At 43.1% G+C, this 23,300-nt stretch overlaps 1 protein-coding gene across 1 annotated transcript in view; it reads right to left on the reverse strand.

Annotated features, from left to right (window-relative positions):
• The window catches only part of atg4a (autophagy related 4A, cysteine peptidase), a 53,202-nt gene that overhangs the window by 17,700 nt on the left and 12,202 nt on the right, over nt 1–23,300 (reverse strand). The window contains exons 3-7 of the mRNA XM_080187900.1: nt 19,562–19,633; nt 16,237–16,335; nt 10,611–10,712; nt 8,269–8,341; nt 3,622–3,701 (exon numbers count right to left, since the gene is read on the reverse strand). Of these exons, the coding sequence (XP_080044026.1) occupies nt 3,622–3,701; nt 8,269–8,341; nt 10,611–10,712; nt 16,237–16,335; nt 19,562–19,633 (426 nt within the window). The remainder of the gene's footprint in view (nt 1–3,621; nt 3,702–8,268; nt 8,342–10,610; nt 10,713–16,236; nt 16,336–19,561; nt 19,634–23,300) is intronic.

The following is a 23,300-nucleotide window of genomic DNA, read 5'->3' on the forward strand; positions in this document are numbered from 1 at the left end:
AATTTTTATTAATGATCTGGATGAGGGTGTGGTTGGGTGGATTAGTAAATTTGCTGATGACACCAAAGTCGGAGGTGTGGTAGATAGTGAGGAAGGGTGTCATAGTTTGCAGGAAGACTTAGACAGGTTGCAGAGCTGGGCCGAGAGGTGGCGGATGGAGTTTAATGCGGAGAAGTGTGAGGTAATTCACTTTGGTAGGAATAACAGATATGTCGAGTATAGGGCTAACGGGAGGACTTTGAATAGTGTGGATGAGCAGAGGGATCTAGGTGTATGTGTACATAGATCCCTGAAAGTTGGGAATCAAGTAGATAAGGTTGTTAAGAAGGCATACGGTGTCTTGGCGTTTATTGGTAGGGGGATTGAATTTAGGAGTCGCAGCGTTATGTTGCAACTGTACACAACTCTGGTGCGGCCGCACTTGGAGTACTGTGTGCAGTTCTGGTCCCCACATTACAGGAAGGATGTGGAGGCTTTGGAGAGGGTGCAGAGGAGGTTTACCAGGATATTGCCTGGTATGGAGGGGAGGTCCTATGAGGAGAGGCTGAGGGATTTGGGGTTGTTTTCGCTGGAAAGAAGGCGGCTAAGAGGGGATCTTATTGAAACATATAAGATGATTAGAGGTTTAGATAGGGTGGATAGTGATAGCCTTTTTCCTCTGATGGAGAAATCTAGCACGAGGGGGCATGGCTTTAAATTAAGGGGGGGTAGTTATAGGACAGATGTCAGGGGTAGGTTCTTTACCCAGAGGGTGGTGAGGGATTGGAATGCCCTGCCTGCTGCAGTTGTAAATGCGCCTAGTTTGGGGGCGTTTAAGAGATCCGTGGATAGGTTTACGGACGAAAAGGGATTGGTTTAGGTTAGTGGGTCATTGTTTTGTAACTGGTTGGCGCAACATCGTGGGCCGAAGGGCCTGTTCTGCGCTGTAATGTTCTATGTTCTATGTTAAAACAGAAAAAAAGGGTATTTCTAAAACATTGCTAACAAAAAGACATTTCTAACTAAGAACCTTAGTTAGGCCGCACTTGGAATATAGTGTTCAATTCTGGTCGCCATTATTACCAGAAGGATGTGGAAACTTTGGAGAGGGTACAGAAAAGACTTACCAAGATGTTCCCTGATATGGAGGGCATTAGCTATGAGGAGAGGTTGGAGAAACTTGGCTTGATCTTATTGAAATGATGGAGGTTGAGGGGTGACCTGAAAGAAGTCTACAACATTATGAGGGGATGGATAGAACGGATAGTCAGAAGCATTTTCCCAGGGTGGAAAAGTCAATTACTAGGGGGCACAGGTTTACGATCTGGGGGCAAGGTTTAAAGGAGACGTACATGGCAGATTTTTTACTCAGAAGGTGGTGGGTGCCTAGAACTCGCTGCCGGGGAAGGTTGTGCAAGCATATACGATAGTGATTTTTAAGGGGCATCTTGACAAATACATGTCATATAAAAGTTGGAATGTTATGGTAAGGTTGTATAAGGCATTGGTGAGGCCGAATTTAGAGTATTGTGTACAGTTTTGGTCACCTAGTTACAGGAAGGATGTAAATAAGGTTGAAAGAGTGCAGAGAAAGTTCACAAGGATGTGACTGGGACTTGAGAAGCTGAGTTACAAAGAGAGATTGAATAGGTTAGGACTTTACTCCCTGGAGCGTAGAAGAATGAGGGGAGGTTTGATAGAGGTGTATAAGACTTTGATGGGTATAGATAGAGTGAATGCAAGCAGGCTTTTTCCACTGAGGCTAGGGGAGAAAAAAAACCAGAGGGCATGGGTTAAGGGTGAAGGGAGAAAAGTTTAAAGGGAATATTAGGAGGGGCGGGGGGGCTTCTTCACGCAGAGAGTGGTGGGAGTGTGGAATGAGCTGCCGGATAAAGTGGTAAATGCCAGGTCACTTTTAACATTTAAGAAAAACTTGGACGGGTTCATGGATGAGAGGGGTGTGGAGGGATATGGTCCAAGCGCAGGTCAGTGGGACTAGGCAAAAAATGGTTTTGCACAGACAAGAAGGGCCAAAAGGCCTGTTTCTGAGCTGTAATTTTCTATGGTTCTATGAATAGGCTGGGAACAGAGGGATATGGTAACCAGAAGAGTAGGGGGTTATAGTTAAGTCGGGCAGCATGATCGGTGCAGGCTTGGAGGGCTGAAGAGCCTGTTCCTGTGCTGTAAATTTCTTTGTTCTTTATAAACCACTTAATTTAAATTTCTAAAAGTGGAGAGGAACCCCATAACGAAAAGCATGAAGATGGCTTTAAGGCAGTTCATGTGAAGGCTTGTGGAAAAAAAGTGCAGATAAACAAGTGGTGGCTTGTCTGGACATTTAATCTGGAGAAGAGGATTCAGAATTGCCGCATTTAGAAATGCAGTAAAATAAAGATGGCAATGCATTTTAACCTTGTTTCTTTTTTGTTGGCACAAGGCTTTCTTTTAAAGTAATCACATACAAAATCTCACAAAAATACTCAATTAGCGTAATATTTTGTAAAATATAACATCAGTACTATTTCCATTTTAAAAAGGTAAACATTGCATTGTTTAGTATGAAATTTGGGCTATCAGCATGTTAGTGTGAACTCTTTTCAATAGACTAAGGAACAAGTCACTTCTGTTTTGGGTCCAAAGGTTATAGATTTCATTATCACCATTTAGTGGCTGTTTGTTATTTGCAAATGCTTCAGAAGAAACAAACAGGTGCATGCTGACAAGGACTGGAATCTTTTAAATTAAAAATAAAATCATTGCTGGGTTCAGTTTTGAAAACTTACAAAGACATAAGAGGTTCTGCAACCTGCAGGCAATAGGATCAAAAGCACTGAAATTCCAGTGTGAATATGAATTTTGAAATTTCTTTGTCCAGTATTCTAACTGAGATGTTAGTGTGTTTGTTTATATTTTTTAAGATGGATACATTTTTTTAAAAAGTCAGAGAATATAAACATTGCTGGCAAAGCCAACATTTATTGTCATTCCTAATTGTCTTGTGAAGGTGCATCCACAATACTGGTAGGGAGTCTCAGGATTTTGACCAAGTGATGAATGTAGTCATAAAAATAGCAAGATAGTTCCGATCCTCTGCATCTGAAAATAGCGCAAAATACCCACTGCATTTTGTTTAAACCCAGTAAAAGGTGGGATGCTGGGGTCAGGAACAATCAAAGACTGGCAGAATAAGAGGATTTAAACTATTAGTATGTTCAAATACAACTCTTTTGCAACAATTAGATGAGGAAAGGGAATCTAATTCCTGCGGTGCTCCACAAGAATTTAGTATATGTTCAATAAACAGAAAGCTTTGGAAATCCCCAGAATAAACTGTTTCACTGTTGATGTGCCAATCAATAAATAATAGGAGCTGTTGAGTTTTACGACTGAGTGGGACTTTCACACTAAACATTGTGTCATGGCAGGAAAATGAATTCTCACTCAAGATTGGTTTCAAGTAACCCTGAACAATTTTACCACAACCCTGCTTGCTGCTGTATGACAGAGAGTGAAACTGGACTCCATAATCATCACCATAGCCATTTATACGAGCTTAGAATGACTCATCCAATTCTTCGCACTCTTGTCTTAATTACGGAAAAAAGAATTGCCTGACTGAGTAAGAAAAACATTAAAACTCACTGATGTCCTCAATAACTACAGTATTGTCCATGGAAATGTAAACTGCTAGAGCATTCCAGTCATCAAATAAGGCAAGTTTCCTGTGAAAAAAGAAACATTTTTATTGTACGTTTCTATTTGGAGAGAATGGAGGGGAAGGGGAGATGGAACCGCCGTCACTCTGTGATCTAAACTGTCTGTGCTTTATATGCTCTGTCTGAGGCCAGAACTCTCCATTCACCTGACGAAGGGGCTAACCCCGAAAGCTTGTGAGTATATTATCAAATAAATAGGTTGGACTAAAACCTGGTGTTGTCAGACTTTTTACTGTGTTTACGCCAGTCCAACGCCGGCATACCCACATCATCATTGGCAGGGGCAGTTCCATACTACATGAGATCGGTGGAGTGGGGGGTGCTGAAAGGGAGGTCCGCTGCAAAGCTGCCTGAGATCAGTGGGAGAAGGGGGGCCTGCTGCCACTCTACTTGAGATTGGGGGGGTTGGGGGGGGGGGTGGTGAAAGGGGAGTCTGCTGCAAAGCTACCTGAGATCAGTGGGGAGGGAAGGGGGGTCCGCTGCCACTCTGCCTGAGATCGGTGGGGAGAAAGGGCCCGCAATCAGTCTGGGGGGTGGGGATATAAGGGAGACAGAGAACAAGGGGGTCACTTATGTTGTGGGGGTAATATCTGCAGGGGTCAGGGGGAGGCATTATCCAGTCCTGAAGGGATGTGGCAGGGGAGCAGCATTCTATAAGAACATAAGAACATAAGAAATAGGAGCAGGAGTCGGCCATCTAGCCCTTCGAGCCTGCCCCGCCATTCAATAAGATCATGGCTGATCTGTCGCTGCTCAGTTCCACATTCTCGCCCTCTCCCCATAACCCTTAATCCCCTCGCTTATCAAAAGCCCATCAACCCGCGTCTTAAAAATATTTAGCGAGGCAGCCTCCACCACTTCAACGGGCAGAGAATTCCAGAGATTCACCACCCTTTGAGTGAAGAAGTTCCTCCTCAACTCCATTCTAAACCGCACCCCCCCCTTTATCTTAAGGCTGTGCCCCCTAGTCCTACTGTCCTTTCTGAGCAGGAAGAGTCTCTCCACCTCTATCCTATCCATCCCATTCATCATCTTATATGTCTCAATGAGATCTCCCCTCATTCTTCTAAACTCTAACGAATACAAGCCTAGTTTATTCAGCCTCTCCTCATAGCTCAACCCCCTCAACTCCGGAATCAGCCTAGTAAACCTCCTCTGCACTCCCTCCAAGGCCAAAATATCCTTGCGTAAGTGCGGCGACCAAAACTGCACACAGTACTCCAGCTGCGGCCTCACCAATGCCCTATACAGCTACAGCAAGACCTCCCTACTTTTATATTCAATCCCCCTCGCTATGAAGGCCAGCATCCCATTTGCCTTCCTGACCACCTGCTGCACCTGCAGGCTGGGTTTTTGCGACTCATGCACAAGAATCCCAAGGTCCCTCTGCACTGTCGCCTGCTGCAGTTTTTCACCACGTAAGTAATCGTCCTTCCTACCATTATTCCTACCAAAGTGGACCACCTCGCACTTGCCAGCATTAAATTCCATTTGCCAGTTCCTGGCCCATTCGCCCAGCCTATCTAGATCCTTCTGCAGACTCTCCACACCCTCCGCGCAATTTGCCGTTCCACCAATCTTGGTGTCATCAGCAAATTTCGACACCATACACTCGGTTCCCTCCTCCAGATCATCTATACAAATGGTAAATAGCTGAGGCCCCAGCACCGACCCCTGGGACACTCCACTAGTCACCAACCGCCAATCCGAATAGCACCCATTAACCCCCACTCTCTGCCTCCTATTTGACAACCAATCCTCTATCCACGCTAACACCCTACCCCCAACTCCATGCCCCCTTACCTTCTGCAATAACCTCTTGTGAGGTACCTTGTCATCATTTTGTTCTGCGCGTGCGCAGTTGGAGGCACTGATTGGAGCTGCAGGATTTCGGGTGTGTTAAGCCCTGCCCACAGGCTTGTGCAGTGCGATTCGGAATTGCTGATATTTTAGCACACAGAGTGTGTATAGGCATGCCTTATAACAGGTCTAAAAGTTGGATCCGAAACACTCCCAGTTTCATGTCCACCCAGCGCTTAGAATCAAAATGGTAAAACAGGGCCCTTCATGCCTGCAACAGCTCTCCAAAGAACATTATGGATGTGATTGTACCAGCTGTTCACGCCACACTCCTGCTACAGCAAAGTCAGCAAATGTGGCACCCAGCCAAATCTCCGTTCACTTCAGCGGGATAGGAAAATCCTAACTGGAATCCTAACATTCCAGTCTATAACTTTTTGTCATTCTCCTGTCATTTCCCCGTACCCTTGCACATTATTTATTATTTGCATGGAAACAATCTTCTCTTATTCTGTTTCTCCCATTTTTTTCACCTCCCTTCTAAACTTTGGCCTGGTTTTCATTTGGATTATCAATCTGAAATCTGTCACATGCAGCTTTTTGTTACTTCATCTTAACCCCCACCCCCCAAAATCAGAAGCACAAAACTCCCTCCCATATAATGGTACCATTACTGTTTCTTGGCTCACCGAGATTCTTACTCTTGACCCCTCTAGGACATTCTCTTGCTTCATCGTTACAATATCCTCCTTAATCAATATTGCTAACCCCCTCCCTTTCTCTTTGTCCCTATCTTTCCTGAACACTGTGTATGTCGGGATAGTCAGAATTCAAAACTGTCCTTTTGACCCAGGTTTCTGGAATTTGTCACAACATCATGTTTCCAATTTGCTGTCTGCACTTCCAATTTGCTGTCTCTACTGACCTTATTTACCTTGTGTTCACATGCATGCACTCTAAACATCATTTAAATCTTATTGTATTCCCTCTTCCTCTGACCCCACCTCATTGCTTAATAATCCTTATACTAGTGCTATCAGTTTCTTCCAATTGTTTTCTTCTCATATGTAATATTATAATTATAACATTTAAATTGTGTTCTTCAAAGCTTGGCAGCTATTTGAATGTAACAACTGTAGGCTGGATTTCCCAGCGCTCAGAAACTAAAGGGAGGTGCAATTTGCCCACTGCACCAGAAAAGTCCCTGCTCGTGGACCAAGAGGAGCAGGAGTGCTTCTCCTAGCCACTCAAGTAAATATTCTTCCATGATCTGCCTCACTCTCCACAATTGTCAGACCCTCACAGAAGAACATAAGAAATGGGAGCATGAGTAGACCACTCAGCCGCTCACCCCTGGTTCACATTCAATAAAATCATGGTTGATCCGATTGTGCATGTAAGCCCACTTTCTTGCTTGTCCCCATAACTCTTGACTCTTGTAATCAAAAATTGCACATGTTCAATGATCCATCCTTCACTGTTCTCTACAGTAGACAAGTGTGTAGATTAATGACCCAAGAGAGGAGATATTGGTCCTCATCTCCAGTTTAAATGGGAGCCTGTTAACTCTGAAACTGTGCCCTCTAGTTCTAGATTTCCCCATGCGAGGAAAATCCTCTCAACATCACCCACACTATACCTTTTTCCCCTCCTTCTTACTGCCATGCTCTGAGACTCCCTACTATTGCCCAACCATTTCTGATTCCTGGGGACTGTCTTCAGTAGTCTCTGGCTGCAGACTTCAACCATTGGCGTTCTTGTCTCGCAGCTGATCAGCTTCTTACTCTGACTGATTTACAGGCAGGAAACAATGTAAAAGAAAATATTAATGATATCCTGCCATTCGATTTGACATGACCATCCCAGTATTTCCTGAAAACATGCTTCCCACTGCTTATGAGAGGCGTAGACAGGGTGGATAGTCAGAAGCTTTTACTCAGGGTGAAAATGTCAATTATAAGGGGGCACAGGTTCAAGGTGAGAGATGGAAAATTTAAGGAAGATGTATGGGGGAAGTTTTTCTCACAGAGTGGTGGGTGCCTGGAATGCGCTGCCAGAGGAGGTGGTGGAGCAGGCACATTAGCAACTTACAAGAGGCATCTGGATGGATACATGAACATAAGAACATAAGAAATAGGAGCAGGAGTAGGCCATCTAGCCCTTCGAGCCTGCCCCGCCATTCAATAAGATCATGGCTGATCTTAAGTGGCTCAGTTCCACTTTCCCGCTTTCTTCCCATAGCCCTTAATTCCCTTGCCTACCAAAAACCTATCTACCCGTGACTTAAATATATTTAGCGAGGTAGCCTCCACCACTTCAACGGGCAGAGAATTCCAGAGATTCACCACCCTTTGAGTGAAGAAATTCCTTCTCAACTCCGTTCTAAACTGCCCCCCCGTTATCTTGAGGCTGTGCCCTCTAGTCCTGGTGTCCTTTCTGAGCGGGAAGAATCTCTCTACCTCTACCCTATCCATCCCCTTCATTATCTTATGAATAGGGAGGGAATAGAGGGATACAGACTGAGTAAGAGCAAAAGGTTTTATTTAGTTTAGTTAGGCTTGGAGGGCCGAAGGGCCAATTCCTGTGCTGTACTTTTCTTTGTTCCTTACTCCACTCCCATAAATAATGGGTTTTATGCCCTAAGACTAATTCTCACGAACACAAAATACATATAAAAAGAGTCAACAAAAATACATTCTAAACAGGATGATAGAGCATCTTGACTCAACAGTTTGATAGGACATTCCATCTCTTGTTCTGAATTTTCACTTACTTTAATACTTGGGCCACTGTATTAGGTCCATACCATTCCCCTACAGATTTTCCCTCACCCACTCCCATTTGAGCTGTTAGAGAAGTAAGACAATAAAAGAGTTAGAATTCAGTATTAGTATGTGTCACAATCATATCCTGGCATGAATCAGTAAGTGATAGACTTCAACCGTGACATCTAATAAGGCTTAAATCTAAAACAGCTAGGTTACAATTTTTGTAGCACAAGCAAATCCGAAACACGTTCTGAATGCTGCATTTTCAATTTAAATCAGAAATTCTACGCACTAAGTTTGGATGTGACTGGTTCAGTCCAATCCCATCTTTCTGTTAGCCTCACCATTTGTCTGGAATCAAAAGATACTACATTCCTATACAGGTATTACTAAATTACTGAAGCCCTGTTTTGGATTAACCATTTGAGAATAATACCAGAATAATGCACATTCTAAAAAATTAGAAATAGCCTCTGACCAACTCCTGGTGAAAGATTCAAGGCGCAAACCTGCCAGAATGTGGGTGAGGGGGAGATGTCAGAGAGCAAAAGCTAAGGTGGCAGGGAGAGTGGGGGTGATCCATAAACTCCAACATTGCTAATTCAGGGAAAACAGTGTTCCAGTTTCAAAGGCCCCGGGACACATGATGAGGCTGAGTTATGGGACAATCCCGTAAATTTTCAGACAGTTGGTCACCCTGTTTCTAACTTTCACTCAGTTTTGCATTGAGCATTTCAAGGTCATGCCAATGCCTCAAACGATAGCCAAATTCAACATCCCATAGTAAACTCCTTGTAGGATCAGATGGTGCCTCAGGATTATAAAACACTCCATCATGGTCAATGGTGATTGCAAGGTGACTAATCCTCTGTATAACTGTGTAGGGGCTGTATCTATCGATTGTTCTGCAGATACCTAGCTTGGAGCAGGTCAATAATAATATATTGACATGAATTCTCCCAGAGATATTCACAGTGGAATGTTAATTTTGAATGTGTTGACTGCTATAAATACAAATGAGGAATAAGGAGTTCAAAACTTCAACTTGTCCTTTCTTCTCCTTATGCTGAAGGAGACATACAGACAGAATCTTTCTTTGCTCAGGTTAGAAGGAACCACCCACTTATCTGCCATGCACATACTGTACATCATTCTTCAATGGAGTGGGAAACCAATTGGCTACAGGCATCTGCTCGAGTCAAGCACTTAACAGTAGGACAGGACATGCAGTATAGTGCTCTCTCTTTCTCTATACACAATCTGTTTCATGCTTCCCTCTAAGATTAGGTGGCGATTATATGGGGAAAAACTTGACTGGTCCAGTAATACACTACCTTAGGCTAGCAAAGTGGTGTTTTCCTCCACATATGACACCAAACCTAATCCCAGTTTTCTGTTAAATCTCCATGTCCTTCAAACATTCTTCTTTTTCAATTAACTACCTCAGTTTGGTTTTTAAAAAATTGATACTGCATCAAAAACCATCTGTAGCTGAGATTCACATTCTAATAATCCCAGCTGTAAAGAAACATCATGAAAAGCACACAACTTCCACCCGTACCCACTCTAGAATATACGAGGAAGAGACACTCCTATCTCGAGCTGTCCAAGGAGCAGTTATCGCAAAAACTACTACTCGCACAGAAAACTGTAATCAAGTTACGTCATGTGCTACAATCCCAAGCTACAACCCATATTTACAGCTGGTACTGCTTTATCAAAGGATTCCACTTCTCAATGTGCAGTTCCATTGTGATCAGACTGTTGCTAATAACTCCTACAATTGGTCTAAGTTTTCGAATAAAAGCAAAATACTATGTATTCTGGAATTGTGACTAGAATGAAATACCAGATGATTACAATTTGGAAAAGAAAAAAAGTATTAAGGACATGTCATGGGCGGCACGGTGGCACAGTGGTCAGCACTGCTGCCTCACAGCGTCAGGGACCCGGGTTCAATTCCTGGTTTGTGTAACTATCTGTGTGGAATCTGCATATTCTCCCCGGGGACACAGACTCTCCACAGACTCCCCTGCATGGGTTTCGTCCGGGTAGTCCAGTTTCTTCCCACAGACTGAAAGACATGCTGGTTAGGTGCATTAGCCATGCTAAATTCTCCCTCAGTGTACCCGAACAGGCACCAGAGTGTGGCGACTGGAGGATTTTCACAGTAACTTCATTGTAGTGTTAATGTAAGCCTACTAACAAATAAACTTTAAACTTTTAATGTTAAAAATTATAACTGTTAGCGTTTTCATATTTTTATCTTTATTTTAGCAGGCAGAGCAATTGTCCAATATATTTTTACAGTGTATTTACTGTTGTTAACAGGATGTTGTTTCCTCACCCATTTGATGAATTGAATAACAGCTGTCCTTCCTGTCTAGAAAACATTGTAGAATCCGGTGATACTGCTCAGGTTGCCATTTGCCTTTCTCCCATCGCCAATCTACAACAATACCATTCAATTAATCAACTAATCAAATGTATATACGGGTACAAAAATAATAATTCAAAATAAAAGATGAATTATCCCCCATTTAAAAACTATTTGCCAAGTATTAACTACAATACCCATTGGTCTCAGTATCTCTGTTTAAAACAGGGTGGCTGGTTAAAAAAAAATCAGTTGAGAAGAATTATGTGGCCATGGCTTTGGTGAATTTTAATTACCATCAATAGAGGCACAGTCATGAACGCTGGCTTGAATCTGATAGCTGGGTTAATGCATTGAAAACAATGGAAGCTTGGCAATTTTGGTAATTATACGCAGAAGAAATAATGAAAGGCAGTTAAGTTCATTTCAGAAAGACACAGTTAACGATATAAGATGCTGGCTGGGAGGGTTGAATGAAGTAGGCAGTGTGAGCCTTCAAATCAATAGAGACATCAGTAACTAACCTGATTGAGTAACTTAAACTGCATCACAACATTTCAGAACAGCAGTTGTGACATTTGCCACAGTTTGAAACAAAACACGCGTGAGTATTTTGAAATGATTTAGCGGAAGGGTCAGGGATTTTCCAGACACACTCGCCCCAAAACCAGAAAATCCCACCCGAGGTCAACAAACCTTTATGTGGTCCGTTACGATTTCCATGGCGGCGGGATGGGAAAACTCCATCCCTTGGCTTTAGGCTTTGCAAGTTTAAACAGAAGGAAACTGGCTCAGCTAGAAGCAGATGTTGGACAAACAGTCTGATCACAAAGAGGCAGTGGACAGGTTAACAAAGGCTGTGGAAGTAGAGTCAAGTTTGAAATGATTTAGCGGAAGGGTCAGGGATTTTCCAGACACACTCGCCCCAAAACCAGAAAATCCCACCCGAGGTCAACAAACCTTTATGTGGTCCGTTACGATTTCCATGGCGGCGGGATGGGAAAACTCCATCCCTTGGCTTTAGGCTTTGCAAGTTTAAACAGAAGGAAACTGGCTCAGCTAGAAGCAGATGTTGGACAAACAGTCTGATCACAAAGAGGCAGTGGACAGGTTAACAAAGGCTGTGGAAGTAGAGTCAAGTGTCAGCAGCATCTATGTAAAATTTGACCCCAGCAGCATGTAGCTAGGGAAGAAAACGGGGTCATGAATCAATCCTTTGGGGATTGCTATGTTAATGGTGAACAGGCAGGAAAAGGAGTCATTGCCGGAAAACCTCTGGCTGCGACTGGATAGCTGAAAATGAAACAAAGTGAATACAGTCTTACTGAAATGGATAACAAAGGAAAGGTACTGGAGAAAAATGGTGCAGTTGACTGTGTCAGAAGCTGCAGAGCGGTTGTCAAAGATGAAGTAGGATTCCACAACACAGTCTAACAGAATGATACTCATGACTGATTAGATTTGTGCTGTGGCAGTTGAAAGAAATGCAAATATGAAATGGTAGTAAAATGGGCACAAATTTGAGAGTAGTTAAAGGGCTTTAGAGAAGAATGGATGGTAGCTTGCAAGTATAGAGGATTCAAGAGTGGGTGTTTTTGAGATGAAATGATGATGATTGGTTAGAAAGTGAGGGTTCTGGCATCTGAGGAGAGTCAACCATTTGCAAGATTTAACATGGGTGCCAGGAAGGGAAAATGGATGGTCAGCAATTTAGTGGGAGAAGATCGAAGGCAGGAGCTGGAATATATGGAATAGGTGAACATAGAAAGAGTAGGAGGAAAGATGAGAGGGAAAATGGAGAATGATACAGATTTGGAGATAAGGGTTTGGCACCTGAACAAACAGTCTCAATCTCAATCAAGTCCATGAGCTCCTTGCAAATTTTGGAGATGTAGGTGGAGGAGAATAGCAAGAGAGACAATGGGGAAAAAAAGCTGAGACACTATTTACTCTGGGGATATCTTTATATTCTAGAGCAATCCTGGATTACTAAGCTATTTGAGTGGAGAAAAACAAGGCCCAATAAGGCTGGATGCAGCGATGGATTATTAAACTGACTGTGCACTAACATGCTGATAGCTAAACCCCATAGACTTGAAGGAATAAAGAGGGACCATATCAAGAGAAAGATCATGATCAGTGAGAATAAGCATTTACTGGGAACAAAGGCATTTCAAAATGGGTGTAAGGAAGTAGTTGAGCAGACTGGCAGCTGCATAAATACCATAATGAATGGAGGCCAAAGGTTAGACAGCTGAAAGCTTGAGAATGCAATTGTAAATGACTTGTGTGGGGGAAGGGGAAGAGTTGAGTTCTTTCAGGAGCAGCAAAGAAGGAAGTGGATATGGAGAGGACCAAGGGAATACAGCTGATGAGAGACACAAGGGAGTGACTGGCCTTGCCTATAGTAATGTCAAGGAAATTGGTCTTGAATATTAGGTCATATGAAATAGAAAGTTAAAGGAGTACAGCGGGGAAGTGTAATTACAAGAGAAAGGGAAAGGTGAGTTGAGGTGAAGACTAAATCACAGAAGATCAGGGGCTGCATTTTACGTGCCACCATGGGACGTATTTTCGGCAAGGTGGGGCACAGAAACTAGGGCAGGTGTCCACTCCACCACTTCCCACTCACCCCCGAGAAGGAGTGGGTTGCGGGTAGAGGGCACGGGAAGGTATATGCTGATATAGGCTGCCATATTTAAATCAATAATTAAGGGTCAATTAAGCTTCTAAATGATCCAATTGACCCCGATAATATGCAACTCATGCCATAAAACAGTTGGCATGCAGTCCGGTGGGAATGGCAAGCTGCTTTTTGAAAAAACTTGTATAAAGAGCAGGAAGAAAGATGGGGAACTATCTTTTGGTGGGTGTGTTTTCAGATCAAAGGTGGCAGCCCACTAAGATAGAACACTCCCATTTTCTTCTTACCTATCTTCTCCATTAAACGCATCTCCCCCACTTCCCCTCGCCTTGCCCAATCCTGAACAAAGAACAAAGAAAATTACAGCACAGGAACAGGCCCTTCAGCCCTCCAAGCCTGCACCGACCCTGCTGCCTGACTTAACTAAAACCCCCTACCTTTCCAGGGACCATATCTCTCTATTCCCATCCTATTCATGTATTTGTCAAGATGCCCTTTAAAAGTCACAATCATATCTGCTTCCACTACCTCCCCTGGCAGCGAGTTCCAGATACCCATCACCCTTTCTGTAAAAAACTTGCCTCGTACGTGTCCTTTAAACCTTGTCCCTCACACCTTAAACCTGTGCCCCCTAGTAATTGACTCTTCTACCCTGGGAAAAAGCTTCTGACTATCCAGTATGTCCATGCTCTCATAATCTTGTAGACTTCTATCAGGTTGCCCCTCAACTGAACAAACCAAGCTTCTCCAACCTCTCCTCAAAGCTAATACCAGGCAACATCCCGATAAATATTTTCTGTACCCTCCAAAGCTTCCACATCCTTCTGGTAGTGTGGCGACCAGAATAAACACTATCCTCCAAGTGCGGCCTAACTAAGGATCAATAAAGCTGAAACATGACTCGCCAATTTTTAAATTTAATGCCTTGGCTGATTAAGGCGAGGGTGCTATATGCCTTCTTGACTAGCTTCTCCAACTGCGTTGCTGCTTTCAGTCACCTATGTACCTGTACACCCAGATTCCTCTGCCTATCAATACTCTTAAGGATTCTGCCATTTACTGTATATTTCCTATCTGTATTAGACCTTCCAAAATGGATTACCTCATATGTGTTCAGATTAAACTCCATCTGTCATCGTTCCGCCCAAGTCTTCAACCAATCCACATCCTGCTGCATCCTCTGATGGTCCTCACTGCTATCTGCAACTCCACCAACCTTTGTGTCATCCGCAAACTTACTAATCAAACCAGTTACATTTTCCTCCAAATCACTTACATATATTACAAACAGCAAAGGTCCCAGCACTGATCCCTGAGGAACGCTACTTGTCACATACAGAAACACACCATTCCACTGCTACCCTCTATCTTCTATGACCGAGCCAGTTCTGTATCCACCTTGCCAGCTCACCTCTGATCCCATGTGACTTCACCTTCTGTACCAGTCAGCCCTGAGAGACCTTATTAAAGGCCTTACTGAAGTCCATGTACACAACATTCACTGCTTTACCCTCATCAATCATCTTTGTCATTTCCTTGAAAAACTCAATCAAGTTAGTGAGACATGACCTCCCCTTCACAAAACCATGTTGCCTCTCACTAATATGTCCACTTATTTCCACATGGGAGTAAATCCTGTCTCAAAGAATCCTCTCCAATAATTTCCCTACCACTGACGTAAGACTCACCAGCCTCTAATTACCTGGATTATTCTTGCTGCCCTTATTAAACAAAGGAACTACGTTGGCTTTTCCCCAATCCTCTGGGACCTCCCTGTAGCCAGTGAGAATACAAAGATTTCTCTCAAGGCCCCAGCAATTTCATCTTGTACTTAACATTGCTCTGGGATCCATAGATTACGTTTGTGTTCCTCATTGCAGTCCTGGCAGTGTGCACTAATGTGCCCTTGGGGGAGCTGCTGGCCAATCGAATTGGCTGGCAGCACCTTAGGGCGAGACAGCCTCACTGTTGCTGCCCCTATTTAGCCTACCCACAATACATTTTGTGCTGCAGGTCAGGCTAGTGTAGAGTGGGTCAGCTCCATGCTGGCTTTGCTTCAAGGATGGGGGCAAGCTGTCCATCCCCCCCATAATATTCTGTCCAAGATGTCACACAGTACAAAACATTGAAGAAAATAACATTGAATATATCTTGATAAGAAACTTAAAGTAAGGATGATAGCAAGAGTGGGGCCATGGTAGAGAACAAGGATCTTAAAAGAGGAATGGCTGGAACTGGGGAAGGTGTCCAGAAAGGAAGAGGTTTTAGGGGTTAAGAGGAGAGACCAGGATACAATTTGGTGACACACGACCAACAAATGACTTGAAAACACCACCGCGTGCAAATCTCCTCCAAGTCACCACCCTGACTTAGAGCTATGTTGCCATTTGTTCACTGTGGCTGGGTCAATGTCCTGGATCACCCTCCTTAACAGCACTCTGGATGTACCTGCACCAGGTGGACTAAAACAGTCCGAGACAGCAGCTCATCTTTTCAAGGGCAATAAATGCTGACCTCGCCAATGCCCACATCCCACAAATGAATTTTAATAAAAGCAGGTGATGGAAATTATATTCAAGCAGGGAGGGAGACTTCGCTAAGAGACAAGACTATGAAGTTAATTAATTACTCACAATAGAAGTTGTGGATGGCTACAGCCCTCTTTGAGAGTGAACTGACTATTAATTTCTTTTATATCAATCAGGCCCTTATGTGAGACAGAGCAATCTACTCTCAGTTACTGAACAAGGTCTGCATAAAGATTATTCTTTCCTGTTGGAAAGCGGTGAAAGAGGGTGTGCTCAAAAACCATTTAATATTTCCTGAGAGCACGAAGATGGCTCCAAAGGTACACCTAATCCCAAAGCCGGTGTTCCAACAACATGACACTCAGCTGGCTCAACATCTACATGGTTCAGATTTCAGGAATGAGTGGTGACCATAAATACTCACCTATCCCTAGGTGTCTGCATATTAATGCTTGTGCTAGGATCATCTGCCCGCAGCGCAGCATACATCCCCAGCCAGCATCAGATGACGGACCAGTCCCCCCTGTGTGAACAGAAACAGAGAATTTACGACAAGTTTCAGCACCTCCAGCCAAGTTGCGGTCAAGGATTTGATTACGAATATTTTATCTTTTCAGACAATCTACAGGTTAATATATAAAATAGGAACAGATTTTATGTAATATATGTACTTACAGCTGTGTAATAGTAATTAAATAAGGAAGCTCCAGTTTTTAGAGCTGGAATGACAACTGGTAACACTGTGGAACACCCAAAGAGCATCATGGATTGCTAAAGGTACTTGAAAAAGAAAGGGAATGGGTGACCACCAGCCAGTCTAAGAGAAACAAGCAGGTAGTTCAGGAGTTCCCTGAGATCCTGCTCACAAACGAGTATTCTGTTTTGGATGCAAATGAGGGCACTGGTTCCTCCAGGGAGCGCAGATAGTACCAAGCTCTGGCATTACAAGCAGCGTGTCAGAACAGGAGGGGAGGAACAGCAATATAATAAGGGATTCTATAATTAGATGTACACACGGCAATACTGTGGCTGTTGATGTCACTCCGGATGGTGTGCTATCTCTCTGGTGCCAGTGTCCAGGACATCACTGAACAGCTGAAAGGCATCCTGAAGGGGGAAGGTGAGAAGGCCAAAGTCATGGTACACAATGGTACCAATGCCCTAGGTAGGAAGAGGGATGATGTCTTGCATCAAGAATTCAGGGAATTAGGCACGAGACTAAAAAGCAGGAGCTCTTGGATTGTAATCTCTGGATTACTCCCAGTGTCACGTGCCAGCAAGTACATAAATAGGAAAATAGCACAGATGAATGTGTGGCTTAAGAGTTGGTGCAGGAGGGAGGGTTTTAGATTCCTGGACCACTGGGATTATTTCTGGAGAAGGTTGCCACATTATAGGAAAGATGCGATTGCACTGGACAGGATGCAGATGAAATTCACCAGGATGTTGCCTGGGATGGAACATTTAAGTTCTCATGAGAGGTTGGATAGACTTGGATTGTTTTTGTTGGGAACACAGAGAAAACTGTGGGAACACAGAGAAGACTGAGGGGCAACTTGATTGAGATGTACAAGATTACAAGGCGCATGGACGGGGTGGATAGGGAGCAGTTGTTCGCTTAGTTAAAAAGTCAGTCACAAGGGGACACAAGTTCAAGGTGAGAGGAAGAAAGTTTAGGGGGGATAGGAGGAAAACTCTTTCTACCCAGAGAGTGGTGCCAGTCTGGAATGCCTGGGAGGGTGTTGGAGGTGGATTGCTGCATATCCTTTAAAAAGGACCTGAATGAGTAATTGACACATCAAAACATTCAAGGTTATGGATCAAGTGCTGGTAAATGGAATTAGGTAGGTAGATGTGGTGGTTCTCACGTATTGGTGCAGACTCAATGGGCTGAAGGGCTTCTTTTGCACTGTATGAGTCTGTGCTTCTATGAATGTGCTGTAAGAGACCATTGTTGTGTTTACTGTTTCAACATCTTTGCCAAGTGAGACAGAAATATTCAAAACATAGGGAGGCTTTTCTTTGAATTTGCGCCATCCCGTCTGTAGACTCTTAAACCCTCCCTCCTGTACAAACTTTTAAGCCACTCATTCATCTGTGCTATTTTCCTATTTGTGCGCTCGGAATGGCAAAATGCCAGTTAGCACAGACAGTACTTACACACCTGATCTGAGGTGTCATGGATTTTAGTTTGTGGAAATACAGACGAGGAACCCAAAAATGCTACCATTGGAACCCAGAGGGCAATTGTTAAGAGTTCCATCCAATTAAAGAGTCAGAATAACCCAAGTCTATCCAACCTCTCTTCACAATTTAAATGTTCCATCCCTGGCAACATCCTGGTGAACCTATTTCGCATTCTTTTCAGTGCAATCACATCCTTCCGAAAATGTGGCGATCTTCTCCAGACATGGCCCCAGTCATGCAGGAACCTAAAACCCTCCCTCTTGCAGCAACTCTTATGCCACACATTCATTTGAGCTATTCTCCTATGTCTGTGCTCGGAATGGCAGAATGCTTGTTAGCACAGACAATATTTACACACCAGATCTGAGGTGTCATGGATTTTTGTTTATGGAAATACAGGTGAAGAACCCACAAACTGGAACCCAGAGAGCAATTGTTAAGGAGTTCCATCCAATTAAAGATGGAGGATTGCTTCCCAAGGATGCATTGAATACATGATAACTAGCTAAACAGCAATGTCCTTCTCTCGGGCACGGAAAATGTTTGGGTTGGAGATTCTACAGATAGGATGGGGCAAATTCAAAGAAAAGCCTCCCTATGTTGTGAACATTTCTGGAAAGCGCTGTCTACTCCATGTGCACTGAAAAAGTATTCAGAAGATGGGTCAGATTGGCTTAGTTTAGCAGTACTTTTGCCCGGGTTCAAAGGTTGTGGGGGTGATTCTCCCAAAATAACTCTAAATGTCAAATTAGCGTAAAACTGGAGTAAATCATGCTGATTTTTCAGTGAAAATTTCAAAATGAATCTCCCACACTCTGTGCACCGTACAGTGCACGAGCATAACTCACTATAAAAATCAGGGAGTGGGCCTTATTCCCTTTGGAGAGGCCAGTAGCACAACGCTGAGAGGGCCACTGCCAATGTGCTGATCTGTCAGCGCCGAGATTGGCACACGCACAACGGTCCCACACTGCAGTCTTCCCAATTGCTGGCCAGCTCGATCACAGACCAGCCCTACGACCCCTGAATCCTCGGCCATATGACTACACCCACCACCCCCCCCCACCTCCCAATCGCTTGCCCCCACCCACCCCTCCGAACATGCCTGGGCTATTCTCGATACCTCCCCACTCTGCAGCCTTGATTTCTCCCAATTTCCCCAACCCCCACCTGATGGTCAGCCCCGACCTCTGGCCTCTCTCCTTCTGACCTCAGCCCAAATGCAGAGTGGCAGCAAAACCCCCTCTGTCCTCATCGATCAGCCCCCAGAGGCCCCCACCCCCCACATTAGGCTCCGTTCCTTTGGCACTGCCGAGTCTATGCAGTGAAGAGGGGTTCTTCAAGGAAGAGATAACCACCATTTTATCTCAGTATGCCATTCAACCAAATGCATTTATCTCTTCACTGTACAGTGATCAATAACACTGCTGCTGGCTAATTATTATATCAGTGGTGGGGAAGAGGGGAGAGAAGGTAATGCCATCCATTTGAGTATTTTAAGGTCACATCACTACTACAGAACAGAGAGTCCCAACCATGCTGAGTACAGTCAGAATACTCACCAATTGGGGAAAACTTCTTCCTATATGTGAACCAAAGTCTTGACCTTACGTCTGACAGGAGTTCAGATCTTTCTGTTAAACAAAAAAGGATATATTTGATACATAACACTGCTTTCTCAGTGATGAAGTATATGAACGCCAATAGCTTTACAGCGCTGCTGTCGAGGTAAATTGTGCAAAGCCAACTGAACAGTACATTGGTGCGTTATGGAATTTATTACCCAATGTAACCACACTCAAGCTGGAATGATTTATGTTTGCTGAGGCTTGAATCCATGACTCTGACAAGAATGCTTTCATTGAGCTAAATGTTACACATTTAGTATGGTGCTACCAGCACCTGCAACCAGATGTAAGGAAATATAGCACCAAGGTGAACCTGGTGGACAGATGTTGACCCCAAAATTTGCCAAATATTATTTTATACCTATGGAGCCTGCCACCTGTAACTCGGTGCTGACAATACTTAAAACCGTTCATTGAATGTTTTTGAAGTGGGCAGTGGTAGGAGCAGGGGAGAAATGGAGCACAGATGGCACAACAGAGAACACTGAGGCATTTGCTGCATATATTATTATCTTCAGAAGGTGGGCATCGCAGGTAAGGTTGGCATTTGTTGCCCATCCCTGGCTGTCCCTGAGAATGAAGCTGGTGTTAATTCTTCTCAAACCAGCTTACCTTTCCAGATTTAAAAAAAATTAAAATTCCAACTTGTGCTGGTGGGATTTGAACTCTTGGGGCAGGATTTTATGGCCTTGCTCGTCCTGAAACTGTAAAGTCCTACCCGAGGTTGTCCACCCCTCGGGTGCTCAGATTCCTGTAGTGGACAGGACAGTAAAATTCCAGCCTTGGTCTCTGAATTATTATTCAGAGCTCCAGATTATCAGTTCACTAACATAATCACTACGTCATTTTATCCAATTCTAATCACTACTTATGATGTCGAGATGCTGGCGTTGGACTGGGGTGGGCACAGTAAGAAGTCTCACAACACTAGATTAAAGCCCAACAGGTTTATTTGGTATCATGAGCTTTCTGACTGCTGTTCCTTCATCAAGTGAGTCACTCGATGAAGGAGCAATGCTCTGAAAGCTCGTGATACCAGATAAACCTGTTGAACTTTAACCTGGCATTCTGAAACTTCTTACTCTAATCACTACTTAACACTAATGTGAAAAAAAACTTCAATTATTTCAAAAAAACATGTTGCTGAAGCTTTTTGGCTTCAGGACAAGTTATAAGCCTTGAGCAGTCAGAGTCAACCTGCCTGTTTTGAATTCAAACAAAGCTTGACAGTCAACTGCTAGTCATCAGTAAGCTGGGGCATTCTTCTTGGCAATACCGCTAGCAATCAGAGTCCACTTGCCAATCAATCGGCACTCTCTTCCCATGAAGTATAAATTATCATTCCCTTTGCATCTTATATTCTTGCAAATTATCTTGATGAGTACAAGACAAAAACCTTCAACAACGTGCGTATTTTTTCAGCAAAACTCAAGTTCTGTACTACCAAACGATTAATTTATTTTGGTTGAATAAATTCATGATAAAATGGGAAAATAAAAGAATATTTTAAGTTTTTTTATTAGTGTCGCAAGTAGGCGTACATTAACACCAAAATGAAGTTGCTGCAAAAATTTCATATTCTCTTTATTTCATGAATTTAAAAGAAGTGTTACAACTAACAGTACTACAAAATAAACCTTGCCTTCTCTGGTTCTCTATGATAGCTTTTTAAAATTATTTTCTAGTTTCCGAAAAGCACATAGAATTATATAGAGTAAATAGAATAAAGAATATAAAAACAAGACATTCAGCCCAATATTTCCAGCCATCCTCCATGCCCATTCCAAATCCCCATTCCATTTTCTCTTACGAACGCATCAAGCTTCTCCTTAAATGCTATCTGTCTTATACATTCCATATGGCACAATCTCACAGTTCTCTTTTAAATTCCTCTGAAAGTTTGATCTGACCTGTACTGATATTTATGCCAGCCTAGCCAAGTATTAAAACACAGCTTTATAATGCATTCTGTAACAGTAGAATTTTACTTCATCAGGATCTGACCTGTTAATTTAAAGTTAAATCAAAGCTGAAATGAAACTGAAATTGCATTTGCTAAACAGAGATTTTTCTTCTTTTCTGCTTGCTTGCATCCTCACTGTAACATTTGTATTTTTCTTCTACCCCCATCCATGTACCCTTCCACTTGTGGCTGAACCAGGCTTTCGGTCTCGAATGCTTCAATTGAATCACCATTCATTGGGCTCAGTCAATTCCCAGGACCCATGAACTATTTTATTGATTCTAATTTTTAAAGATTAGAAAAATGGCTTCCAAGAGTATTGAGCAATATGCCCCCCCCTTCCCCCTCAACCTTCGTCCTTTTTGTTATTGGCATTCACTTCTCTTATGGCTGTGTGAAATTGCTGCCATAAAATACCCACTTTTGTTGTTTTAACTAAAACCACTGCTTAAGATGTAATGCACAGCATTTTGTAAGGATTTGGTGCAGTAAAATGGCAGGTTAATTCAAGCATTATTAAACTGGCCCTTAGGTTACATTTAGCTTCCAGCTTTGTTAGCTTATAATTACAGCCAATATACATAAGGTCACTCAGCATCTGAATAAGAAATACGTTCATGACCTTCAGCAACACAATTCACAGGTGTCACACCCATATTGTTAAGCTTATCTTTCCTGCAGTTTGAGAGGGAGTAGCTGGAATCAGATGTAATGATATTACAATTAAATAAAGATAACTACAAAGACATGAGGAAAGAGCTGGCCAGAGTTGATTGGAAAGGGAGCCTAGCAGGGAAGACAGTGAAACAGCAATAGGACGAGTTTTGGGGGAGGCACAATAGAAACTCAAACCAAGGAGGAGGAAACATGCTAAGGCATCCATGACTGATGAGGGAAGTCAAGAACAGTATAAAAGCAAAAGAAAAAGCATACAAAGTGGCAAGGATTAGTGGGAAACCAGAGGATTAGGAAGCCTTTAAAAGCAAGCAGAGGACAATTGAAAAAGCAATAAAGCAGGGAGAAGATGAAATATGAGTGTAAGCTAGCTAGTAATATAAAAGAAGACACAAATATGGTTTCTTAATATATAAAAGATAAAGGAAAAGCAAAAATAGACATTGGGCCACTGGAAAATGAGACTGGGGAAGTAATAATAGGAAACAAAGAAATGGCAGAGGAACTGAATAGTTACTTTGCATCAGTCTCGACAGTGGAAGACAAGAGTCAATAGTGGGATGCCAGAGCTCCAGGAGAATTAGGGGGCACAGGTGAGTATAGTGGCCATCAGTGAGGAGGAGGTTCTGGGGAAACTGAAAGGTCTGAAGGTGGATAAATCACTTGGACCAGATGGACTACACCCCAGGGTTCTAAAAGGGATAACTGAGGAAATTATGGAGGCATTGGTGGTGATCTTTCAGGAATCACTGGACGCAGGGAGGGTCTGAGAGGATTGGAAAGTAACTAATGTAACACTGCTGTTTAGGAAGGGAAGGAGGCAGCAAATGGGAAATTGTAGGCCGATTTGCCTGACTTCGGTCATTGACAAGATTTTAGAGGCCATTATTAAAGATGAGATTGAGGAGTACTTGGAAGTGCATGACAAAATAGGATTCAGTCAGCATGGCTTCATCAAAGCGAGGTCACGCCTGACAAATCTGTTAGAGTTCTTTGAGGAGGTAACAAGGAAGATAGCTAAAGGAGAACCAGTGG

The sequence above is a fragment of the Carcharhinus amblyrhynchos genome, chromosome 4, assembly GCF_965287045.1.
Source record: "Carcharhinus amblyrhynchos chromosome 4, sCarAmb.v2.hapA, whole genome shotgun sequence".
Classification (NCBI taxonomy): Eukaryota; Metazoa; Chordata; class Chondrichthyes; order Carcharhiniformes; family Carcharhinidae; genus Carcharhinus; species Carcharhinus amblyrhynchos.